Source organism: Labeo rohita, chromosome 6, assembly GCF_022985175.1.
Source record: "Labeo rohita strain BAU-BD-2019 chromosome 6, IGBB_LRoh.1.0, whole genome shotgun sequence".
Classification (NCBI taxonomy): Eukaryota; Metazoa; Chordata; class Actinopteri; order Cypriniformes; family Cyprinidae; genus Labeo; species Labeo rohita.
In genome coordinates, this window is record NC_066874.1 from 29,311,697 (window position 1) to 29,324,345 (window position 12,649).

A 12,649-nucleotide genomic window follows, 5' to 3' on the forward strand; every position below is an offset into this window, starting at 1 on the left:
CTTACATCATTTTCTGATAGATTTAAAAGAGACAGAGTGATTTTGGTGACATCTTGTGAGTGTTTCATTTACTTGGATTGAATTAATTGAAATAAACTCAAAAAACATCAGACAGCTTGCAAAATAAATGCTGGACAAAATTAATCAAAGATGTGTTGAGAAAATTAGTTCCATTTATTGAAACAGTGCAAACTGTAGCTTACAAGCTTACAAGCCACTGCTGCTTTGGGGCCTCTGTAAGCATAAACTTGTCCAGGTGGTGACGTTTTAGGTGCGCTCGTAAATTTGTGGTATTGCCGGAATATTTAACATTAGTGCCACATAACTTACAAACCGCGATTGCTTTTATCCAAGTCGTTGCTTTCCTTCTTTTTTTTAAAACCAAAGTGCTCCCACACATCTGCTTTTAAGCAGGCGGGTGCTGGATTTATATTCGCCGCCATTCTCTGAATATCCTCGCTCTGACTTGGTAAACAGGAAGAGGTAGACATCTGCGTCTGTGTAAAGTTAGTACGGGTAACTTGCTCTACAGCAACACTAGCGGCTGGCTGACCAAATCGCTCTTCCTGCAACGCGAACGGGGGTAAACAACACGGGGGATTTGAATGGGACGTATGTATCGATACTCGCGGCTAAAAAATCGATACTTTCTTTGGAAAAAAAATATCGATTTATATCGCAGAATCGATAAAATCGTCCAGCCCTAATTAATAATAGGCATTATTATTATTATATTATTACTGGTAATAATTATTATTATGATTATTAATAATAATAATAACCATAATAATAATAATATAATAATAATAATAATAATAATATTGTTATTATTGTTGTTATTGGTGTTATTATTATTATTATTATTATTATTACTATTATTATAACAACAAGCATCCAGGTAAAAATTAACAGCCTTACTGCACAAAACTACCGATTTTCTGCGGCAGCTCACAAAGTATGAGCAATCAGCATGCTCAAATAACTAGGAACTTTTGTCAACTTTCATTATAGATAAGTAAAATCATTTTCAGCTTGTATTATCAGGAATATTTCATAGACGGACGAGCAACTCCCATGGTGCTCTGGTATCTGACTGCAGCTCGGGTGAATTTCCGTGCAAGGACGACTTCATCAGTGATGAATACATAGGGTTTTCAATCAGGCCTTTGACAAGCTACTGTACTTGACAGTTAATTTGGTCGACGCGCACCTGCCAGCAAGATGGGATTAGCATCTTCAAAGGACAGAAACAGGAAGTTACGAGTGGAGAGGGTGAATATAAAGAAGCGCTAATAAAGGAGAGTGGATATGCGGGTTTCAGACACTGAATTCTTGAATCCTAATTGTCAGTTTTTTTGTTTTGCCGCAGGCGCGCATACTCCACGTTGACAAACTCTCAATGCTCCTAGTTACACCAATACTGTTGATTGCAGAAGGCTGCTGGTGGTTAAATTAAGTTAATTAGCGCATTCGTGACATGTGCAGATTTTTTTCCCCATCGCCTGAACACAATACCACAAGGTCCTTCCCTTCCATCACATACTGAGGCTGCAACGATAATTAGAGGTTGCAGAGACATTTGGTACAAGGGGGACAAACAGTGTCTCTCTCTCTCTGTTTATATAGGCACGATACCCTCCGATGCAACACACGCTTGTCCTTCATTAACTGAATAAGCTGGAATGGTGCCTATACATTGTTCATTAGCATGAAATATAGCGGGTGGCAGACAGCGTAATATGATGTGCGATGGTTAACACCTTTAAAGTAAGTGCTGACTCACAGTTTTGATATGCAACAAGGATCGTTTATCAAAATAAATTAGCATGCTGGGGAATATTTAATACAACCTTTAACTAAAGCTCCAATAAGCTCATTAAAGTAAAAATGACACTATGCCCTGGCATGCGATCCATTTAAAACAGTCAAACGCTGTTATTGCTCTAATTCTGAGTCACAGAGCTGCAAGGCCTTCATAATTTTAACATGTCTTTATATGCCTTTAAGGCCCTCAGGAGGTGATATTCCATGCGAGGAATGACTTAATTTGGCCCAGATGAAAGGTTGAATTAACCTTTCATATGTTCTAATCAAAGGTTCGCTGTTTGGACAAAGCAATGCAGTTTCTCATTATATGAACGGTGGAATTGGAGCCTCTGGCTGATTTCCATTTCAAAGAGCTAAAACTGTTGCTGCGATTGCAATACTTCACTCCTAGAGAGATGAAACTATAACACAATTCAGAAGCACTGCGTTTCAGAATTGCTGTGAATTCCCACATTGACGCTGGCTCTGTAAAACAACAACAATGGCGTGCGGTCCACCTACAGTATGGGCGAGAGGTTTAAGCGTTGTCGATGACACGCTGCGTTCAAGTCCTCCTGGGAAGTTCCTATTTCAGAAAATGTGATATGCTGTGTTTATTTAAGTGATTTCAGTCTGAATAAAATGGACTCGCTGGAAAATTTCATATTTCTCTCTCGCTTTCATTTCCCAACAAAGGCAAAAAGGATTTTCGCTAATGCAACATAATGAAGAGCATAAGATGCGGATTAGATCTGCAATCAATGCTTTAACTGTGCATTTATCGTTCTCGTGCTTCTCGACTGGAAATGTATTTTGGTCAAACATCTGTCTTCTCATAAATCAGCTAATTAAGTTGCATTTTCTGACAAGCTTTATTGCTATTTTACAGTACACAAAATACATACAAATGCATAACAACTTACGATTAATATTTTACATTTCCCACTGATACTTACAAATTTATGTTGGCATGTGCACCTAACTGATTAGTATGTTCGTTCCAGTATGATTTGAACACAGTTTGAATGTGTTTTGTGTTTTGAATTAAATTAACAGTTGTTTTCAGTTATTCAAGCAAATCACTTTCCTTTGAAGTGACGTAAAGTAGACCAAGTGGCTAATCACTGCATATAAGGTTAATGTTCATTCAAATCTAATGTTATGGACATCATCTGTAACAGGCTTTTAATTACCACAGAAAAGGCACTGCACCAGGATAAATGTAAGAATATAAAGGTTTTTGAAAGTACACTACCAGTGAAAACTTTTTCATGTTTTTTTTTTTTTTAAAGAAGTCTCTTCTGCTCACCAAGCCTGCATTTATTTGATCCAAAGAACAGCAAAAAAAGTACAATTTACTATTTAAAATAACTTTTTATATTTGAATATATTTTAAAATGTAATTTATCTCTGTGATTTCAAAGCTGAATTTTTAGCATCATTACATCAGTCACATGATCCTTCAGAAATCATTCTAATATTCTGACTTGCTGCTCAAAAAACATTTATTACTATTTTTATTCACGTCTAAATAAAGTATTAATTTTTATAATTTCTTTCCCAAAACAAAAAAATATATATATAATACGGGCTCTATATATAACATATATAATACAAGCTTTTGAATTGTATAGTGTATAATGTTACAAAAACTTTTTATTTCAGATAAATGCTGATCTTTGCATCTTTCTATTTATCAAAGATTCCTGAAAAAAATGTACTCAACTGTTTTAAATATTAATAATAATAATAACAATAAATTAATTAATAGCAAATCAGCATATTAGAATGATTTCTGAAGGATCATGCGATACTGAAGCCTGAAGTAATGATGCTGAAACTGTAGCTTTGATCACAAGAATAAATTACATTAAAAATATATTCAAATCGAAAACAGTTATTTTAAATAGTACAAATATTTCACAATTTTACTGTTTTGCTTCTGTACTTTGAATCAAATAAATGCAGGCTTGGTGAGCAGAAGTGTCTTTTTTTAAAAACATTAAAAATCTTACCATTCAAAAACTTTTGACTGGTAGTGTATACACATGACTTTACATCCAAAGCTGTAAAAACATACATTACATTTTAACTTAAGATTAGAGTAGTTACATTAATGAAAATAATAATCATTTCAACTAATGTCATAAATATGTGAAGCTTGTAAACCCACATTCTTTATGATACTCGTAGTGACACCAGAAATGGACTGTTTGCATAAAGAAAAATCCACTTATAGGAAATTTGTGATTACCATATAAACAGAAGCTAATCTGGCAAGAACTAAAATGAAAATTTTGACAACTTTGCAATGCAAACAACACTCATTTATTTTACTTGCCATTTAAGCCCCCCCAGAATGTCTAGACGTCCATTAAGTGATTTACTGTAAATGCAATTTTCTCTCAAAAAAATGTATGTGGTGATCAATACGTGCCGTCAATTAAGCTCATCTTGCTTTAACCATTAGGCAAAGCTTGAGCAATGAAGTCAAAGATGCATTTTAACATCACTTTTCGATGCACACACAACTGATTTACTTGACCTGCTGCAAAAAGTGTACTGCAACTTTGTTTAGTTGTAAACTGAGAATACTACATCCCACTACGACCACAAATAACCATAGCAAATCTCCAATGATACAAAAAATAGACACCCTCACTAGAATACAAGAAAGCAAAGGTGGACGAGGTGGAGATGAAGCAGCTGGTGGACGGAGCTCTGCTGTGTTTGTGCCTGTGGCAAGGACTGCAGCATCATTTCCTGTTATCAGTTGATCCTCAGTGTATATAGGCATTTCACTCACTCCATCTATTATTCACACACTTTGAATTCCATATGAGGACTGGACATGGGAGACACACATGCACACAAAAGCAGCCTACATACTACTGTGCTCAAAAACCACAACAGAAGATACAGTCTTTGTTTTAGCTGCCCATGAGCATTTCAAACATGATTCTCTTAATGCAGCTGGAAAAAGAGCTAGACAAAAGCAAAACTAAACACCAGCGTTATCTCAAAAGCACACCTGAATACAAACAAAACCATTTACAAGGGGACCTGAAGACCACTAGTATAAAACTTTGAACATATGACTAATAAATTGGTCAAAATATTCACAAATACTCTCAAACTTGTGAATTCGATCTGTCTAACAAATAAAAATAATGAATTCATCAAAAATACTCTCAAATCCAACTCGTGAGTTACTGGCTTACACCTCATCAAAATAGTGTGAAACTCATATGAGCTTATAAATTGGTCACTAATGATTCAAATTCATGATTTCAAATTTCAAATTCATAATTGTTTGATTAACATAAGAATGACTCGAAAAGGTTATGAGATAATGAATTAATCAATGATAATCACAGTTTTAAACTTAAAATACTCACAAAAATACTCACAAATCCATCTCAAATGCATGAGTTATTATAAATAACTCTCATGAGCTAATTATGTTGGTCAAAAACTCACAAATCAGTTTCAAACTCATGTTTGAATCAGTTTAACAACTCACTCACTGAACAGAATAGTTTAATTAACATACAAATTAAACAAATGAGTTAAAGAACTGGTTAAAAATATTAACAATTCAGGTTCAAACTTGTAAGTTATCAGTCTGAATTAATCTCACAACTCTGATTCACAAACAAGTGCTTCTTCTAAACTGATGAACTAGTTAGATAATATGAATCAGCCCAAAAACTCCCAAATAATTCTTGAACTCATGAGTTATAAGTTTGAATCAAACTCTAATAAGCTAATGAAATTGTCAAAAATATTCACAAATCCATCTCAAACGCATGAGTTATTATGGATAAGTCATGAGCTAATGAATTTGAGTTAATGGGCTAATGAACTAGTTAAAATATTCACAACTATCAGTCTAAATCAGTCTCACAACTCTGATTCACAAGCAAGTGACTCTTATGATCTAATGAATTACTTAGAAATAAGAATCAGTTCCAAAACACAAATAACTCTTGACCTATGAGTTAGCAGTTTGAATCAGTCTAACAACACTAATGAGCTAATGAATTGATCAAAAACTCACAAATCAATTTCAAACTTAAGCTTAAATCAGTTTAACATTTCACACACTGATTAACATACAAATTAAACAATAATATAAACATATTTATATGAACTATTTAAAATATTTACAATTCAGTTTCACAATTCTAGTTATCAGCCTGAATCAATCTCACAACACTGATTCATGAATAAATGACTCTTATGATCTAATGAACTACTTAGAAATATGAATAATTTCCAAAACTCACAAATAACTCATGAGTTATCAGTTTGAATCAAACTCTAAAAAGCTAAAGAATTTGTCAAAAATACTTACAAATCCATCTCAAAGGCATGAGTTATTATAAATAACTCTTATGAGCTAATGAATTGGTCAAAAACTCATCAGTCAGTTTTAAACTCATGCATGTTTGAATCAGTTTAACAACTCACTCACTGACCAGAATAGTTTAACTAACGTACAAGTTAAATGAGTTAATGAACTGGTTAAAAATATTCACAATTCAGTTTAGTTATCAGTCAGATATCATATCAGAATCAATCTCTGTTTCAAACTTATAGGTTATCAGTCTGAATCAATCTCACAACTCTGATTCATGAACAAACGACTCTGATGAACTGCTTAGAAATATGAATCAGTTCCAGAACTCATAAATAATTCTTAAACTCATGAGTTATCAGTCTAACAACTCTTATGAGCTAATGAATTGGTTGAAAATATCCACAAATTAGTCTCACTCTCTAATAAACCCTCACATACACTCACCGTAACCACAAATGATTACTCACACTTGTATGTGTCCTAAAGGCCAGGGCCTCAGCTGCCGCTGATGTGCATGCTCACACAATCCCAGATCCTGCTCATTTATTCAACAATCAACCATCCAGTTAATGTTATCCTCCTGTACCCTCTCCTTCTCTCCATGGCAACAACTCTCACATCTACATGCTAATAACATCCTCCTATCTCCATAACAACTCTGACATATTGTGCCTTTCCCCTCCTCCTGCTAAGAATACACTCATTCGACCCATCAATAATGCTAAGATATTCTGTGTCCATGGTAACAACGTCCTCCTCCCTATTTTCATCATGCCCTCGTGCACCAGCAAGGTACACAGGCCTGTCCTAAGTAAAGGTGATCCACTTGCTATGATCAATACACACTTCAGCAGTGAGTGTCCTTAGAAATGACGCTTGTGCTTTTATAAGATGTGTGTGGAGTGTTTACTACCCACCAACCCTAAGGCAAACTCTGTGCCTCTGACATAAAGGCACTTTAAGCACAGCACAAGTCAGAGCCAGGGCATGTGGTGCAACCACTATGAGGGAGAGAACAAAGAATCTTCTGAATGCTGTTCGGCAAAGTACTTGCCCATGCTCTCAGTGTTCTATGAAGTAGAAATTACACAGTCAGTCTTAAAGGGATAGTTCAACCTTGAGGTATTTTTCTTCTGTGCAACACAAAAAGAGATGTTTCTCAGAATGTTCATGCTGCAGCTGTTGAGCTCCAAAAATGAAATGGGACTTTTCTATATTTAGATTTAATATTTCATGGGTTTTTTCCATGTTAGTTCACCCAAAATGGAAAACTTTGTCATCATTAAGTGTTCAAAAAGTCCCACTAGTTAACGTATTAACCAAAATTGACTAATAATGGGTAATGCATGTATTAAAAATTAATACTAGTTAATAAAAATACAATGGTTCACTGTAAGTTTATGTTAGCTCAGGTCTATTAAATCATATTAACTTTTGATTAATAAATAGTTTAAAGTATTTCTCCACTGTTAGCTGTATGTTAACTAATGCTAACATTATGTGTTGCAATTAGAAGATTTTTTATAATGGGGTTTTTCAATTTATGAATAAAACAAGGTCTGTGGGTGGTAAATTGACCATATTTGGACCTTTTGCTCTACAGTGTAAATCACACACACATACTGAAAAGAAGTTGAAAACCTCATTATAAAAGCCCACAGGAAAACCTCAAGGGAACCCATGGCGAATTAGTCTCCTGGGTTTTGACGTCATGGCTGCTGCACTATATTAGCCCCAGTCCCCATTCACTTTCATTGCATGGAAAGGAGCAGCCTGAACATTCTGCATACATAAAAATGAATCAATAAACAACCCAAGCAATAAATGTTCGTGTTACACGAAAGAAAGAAAAACATATGCCTCTTAATATTGATGGTGTCTAAGCATATAAAGACAATTTATTTTGGGGTGAACTGTCCCTTTAAAGCCTTGATGATACAGGTGCGCTCAGAGCCAGACAGGCAACTCTCCTGGCAACAGTACTGTTTGGCAACATTCCCTTTAACAACAACAAAAACAAAGTTCTCTCAGTTTACCTGGTTTGACGGTCTTAATTCGAATCGGCTCCCGAAAGTGGCGGATCACGGCGTGCGTGTCTCGGTTCGTCAGCCCGCTGACAGGTGTCCCGTTCACTTCCAATAACACATCCCCGTAGTACGGTAGTCTCCCAACGTGACACACCAGCACGTCTAAGTTCATCTGACCGAGAAACGGGAACTCCCCGTGCTCGGCGCCTCCGAGGATCTCCACAACATCACCGAACTCCCCAACGCTTCCCCACGACACGGCGCACTCCTGCACTTTAGTGGACCAGTGTTTCTTCCTCTTGAGCGTTTTAGACATCGTTTATCCTTTAAGTTTTAGTGCAGTTTGACGTGAGCAGGTTTTGAAGCCTTTCTTCCCGGTGTGCCGTTCACTTTACCCGGTGTGGGGATGACAGCGCACGGATGTGGAACGCCATCCATAAGCCTCATCTACCATTATTAGTTCAAGACAACATTTAGATTACCTTAGTTTTCGCTCACAAAAACCTGTAACAAATGTGCGAGGATGCTATTACAGCTACATAATGCAAAAGTAAACAACAATCGATACAAGAATGAGGTAAAACTGTGTTTACCTGGTAAGTTCACTCAGGTTTTGCATGCAAAGCATCAAGCGCACTAGACTGACACACTGAGAAACGAGTCTGTCAGTACAGCGTCATGAAAATGTGTGTCTATAAACGGAATTAGCAGCAAAACAGTGTCCCACAGGTATGAAGAGCTACCGAAGCGGCTGTCTCGAATATATTCGGTCGTTGTCGGGTCTGTCCAAACGGCCGAAGCTCAGGTTCGTCTTCGAAACGCGATGCCCAGTCAGTGAGTAGATGCGTCTGACGCGTCTTCATTCCAGGCTTGTGACTGAGCCGTCAGCTTTCCACACATTATGAGCTCTTGACAGATAGCCTACTAGAGAAATAAACCGGTCGAACATATGTTTATCGCCTTAAATGGACGATGCGATGCTGTCATACGCGGCGGCCGCTCTCTCAGATCTCCAGTCACGGAGGCTACTGTTGCGCTCAGCTTGTATTTGTCAAATGAAGCGAGTGTGTGTGTAACGCGGGCGCGCTCACAGCGAACAGCCAATGCGGCCTGTGACTCGATGGCTCTCAGGTGGAGGTTTGTGTAAACTGAGCTTAACTGATTTAGTAAATAAAGATATAAACGAACCAATTATAAAGCCGTCAATTTTGATTCTAAATTCTGATTGGATGAGTCGCGTTCTAATCCGCTGTAAGATAAGCCAATAAATGCACACCTGTAAACGACGATTTGTATATTAATATGCCGAGTTTCCACCCTGCTTGGCAGCCCTAAGCAACAGTTAGGCTAATGAACTATATAAAATGGACATTTTAATTATTACTAATAATAAATGCACTATATTTTTAAATTATAGTAGCCTATGTCGATTTTCATTGCCACAGTTTTATGAAAACAATAAACCAGGAGAGGTTGTGTTTTACAGCAATTTGACAAATGATGGGGTTTTCTGCTTTATGTTGTGGTTTAAATGCCCCTTACCTGTGGTAAAATCACTGTAATTCAATACTAACCCTTAACTTTGCATGTTCCAAAATTATATTGGTTTTGGTCAATTTTCATTGCTACGGTTTTATAAAAACAATAAGCCAGGAGAGGCTGTTTTACAGTATCTGCGGTTTTCTGCATATAACGCTTATTACCTGTGGTAAAATCACTGTAATTTAATACTAAACCTTAACATTGCATGTTCCAAAATCATATTGGCTTTTGTAAATTTTCATTGCCACAGTTTTATAATAATAATAATAATAATAAAACAATAAGCCAGGAGAGGCTGTTTTACAGTATCTGCGGTTTTCTGCATATAATGCCCATTACCTGTGGTAAAATCACTGTAATTTAATACTAAACCTTAACATTGCATGTTCCAAAATTATATTGGCTTTTGTAAATTTTCATTGCCAGTTTTATAATAATAATAATAATAATAATAACAATAAGCCAGGAGAGGCTGTTTTACAATGATTTGACCCAAATGATGGTGTTTTCTGCTTTAAGTTGTGGCTTAAAATGCCCCTTACCTGTTGTAAAATCACTGTAATTCAATACCAAACCTTAACCTTACATGTTCCAAAATTATAATGGCTTTTGTCAATTTTCATTGTCACAGTTTTATAAAAACAATAAGCCAGGAGAGGCTGTATTTTACAGTATTTTAACTCAAATGATGGAGTTTTCTGCTTTATGTTGGTGGCTTTTAATGCTCCTTACCTGTGGAAAATTTATTATAGTTCAATACTAAACATTAATTTTGCATGTTCCAAAATTATATTAGCTTTTGTCAGTTTTCACTGCCACAGTTTTATGAACACAATTAGCCAGGAAAGGCTGTGTTTTACACTAATTTGACCCAAATTATGTGGTTTTCTGCTTTATGTTGTGGCTTAAAATGTCCCTTGGCTGTGGTAAAATTGCCGTAATTTGATACTAAACCTCAACTTAAATGCAATTAATAACTTGATGTAAGTACATGTTTCTTAAGCAATGTGCAAGAATTGCTTTTATGTAATAGGTATTTAAACAATCAGACAAAAATAGCTAGTATTTCCTTTTCACCAATGCAAATAGTTTAAAGTCAAAGCTTTAATCTTTGCATGTAACCAAGCAACACACAATGCCTTTCTATTTGCTCACAAGTGAGGGAAAAAAAAACATCCATGCTTTGACTTTCAAAAACATGCCGCAGACAAACTTATACTAGTCTGATTGCATTCATGAACTTCAAATAAGTCTCTATTCCCTGCATACTAAAGCTTAGTGATTGCAACACCAAGGTCATGGGACTGATTGGCAGTGAAATTGATAACACGTATCCCTTATAAATCGTCTGCCAAATTTATAACATGTACAAATGTAAAGCAATAAAAGCATGTCAGAATAAGCTCCCATTACCTCTTTTTCTCTCTTATTAATCTGATAATGTAATTTAATCAGTAGCTTAAGCCTAGGTGAGGATATCACCCACAATCAGTGAATATTTCATCTTGTAATCAAATTATAGTGCCAATTATCTTAATAGCACAGTCCTGTGGTGTAACGTAAGACTCAAAGCTGCCACCTTATGGTGACCAGTTGTCATTGCAGCATGACTTGAGTTTCATCATTCATTCTGCCATGGCTTAAGACAAACATGACACACTATGCGCTCAGTTCCCTTATTAATTACAGACAAGTCAAGACAAATCAAAACAGTGCCTTCTCCGGTTTGTAAAGGATCCAATTTAATTCCCAATCACTGCTGTGCGCTTCAAATCGCAGAACAGTTGTATTTCCCCAGAGTATTGAGATCAGACACAGGAAACGCAGCAGGAAGTGTGCAGACATGGTTAATTATACTATAGAACAAGACCAGACATGAAACTAATTTCAGTGTGTTAGTTACATTCAACCTCAAAGTTATTTACAGAGCAGCTCACATGCTGAAATAACATATAGCTCTTGCAGAACCTTCAAGATGGTTCTTTTTCTATTTGGTGGAAAATATACTGTGTATTCCACAAGAGAAAATAATAACTGCTCTAAAGTTTAAACACATTTGACTCAGAAGAACAGTTCACCCAAAAAATAAAATTCTGTAATTTACTCACCCTCATGTTGTTTCAAAATGTGACTTTCTTCTGTGCTTCTGATCTTTCAGCCATTATTTTAGACTATAATAATTAATTAATTAATTAATTAATTAATTGTACAAAATGAAAATAAAGCATGACTGACAACTCACCTTTCATTTAAAAAAAAATCTTGTTTTCAGTTTTTAATGTGCCGATAGCCTTCTGGGCAGTACGCCGACATACAGCGCCCTTGCGTCCCGAGTTCGAATCCCGGCTTGAGGACCTTTCCCAATCCTGCTTCCTGTCAGCTATGATCTGTCCTAACATAATAAAGGTCAAAACTAAAGCGTTAAAAATATATATATATTCTTTTATAGTTCATTTGGTTCATTTTAACCCAAATGATATTACAAAATAATGAAATTTTAATTTGGAGAATGCACAAATATTCTTTTAATTTATACAATTTTTGAACAAGATGTTTGAAGCCAAAATACAAAACCACTTTTTCCTTTATAGATACTGAAATGTCACCACTCACAACAATAAGGCCTATTCCCTCCTATATTAAATCTGGAAAGTACAAAGCTCTGAACACACGCACACAAAACACTGGTTTATTAGATATCTACAGGCTGTGTTAAAACAGTCTAGTCTTAGTTATGGTCTTAACTAAGGCAATAGCCTGAGTTTTTCTTGCGCGGTGCAGGACGGTGCGTGCAGAGGGCGCAGCACGTCCCTGTTCCACTAGTGTAATAATCTGAAGCGAGTGTAGTGTTTGAATGAATTATTGATAAAGCTGAGTAAAGAGGGATAGCAGCAGGCGGAGGTATGTACTT

At 35.9% G+C, this 12,649-nt stretch overlaps 1 protein-coding gene across 6 annotated transcripts in view; it reads right to left on the minus strand.

Annotated features, from left to right (window-relative positions):
* LOC127166837 (membrane-associated guanylate kinase, WW and PDZ domain-containing protein 3) overlaps positions 1–9,315 on the minus strand; it is a 145,047-nt gene extending 135,732 nt beyond the window's left edge. For 5 of the 6 annotated variants that reach the window (XM_051112436.1, XM_051112435.1, XM_051112433.1 and 2 more), the window contains exon 1: positions 8,206–9,315. In XM_051112436.1, the coding sequence (XP_050968393.1) occupies positions 8,206–8,512 (307 nt within the window). In that variant the 5' untranslated portion in view covers positions 8,513–9,315. The remainder of the gene's footprint in view (positions 1–8,205) is intronic. The other variant, XM_051112434.1, reaches the window with a different exon arrangement.
* Positions 9,316–12,649: the final 3,334 nt, after the last annotated feature.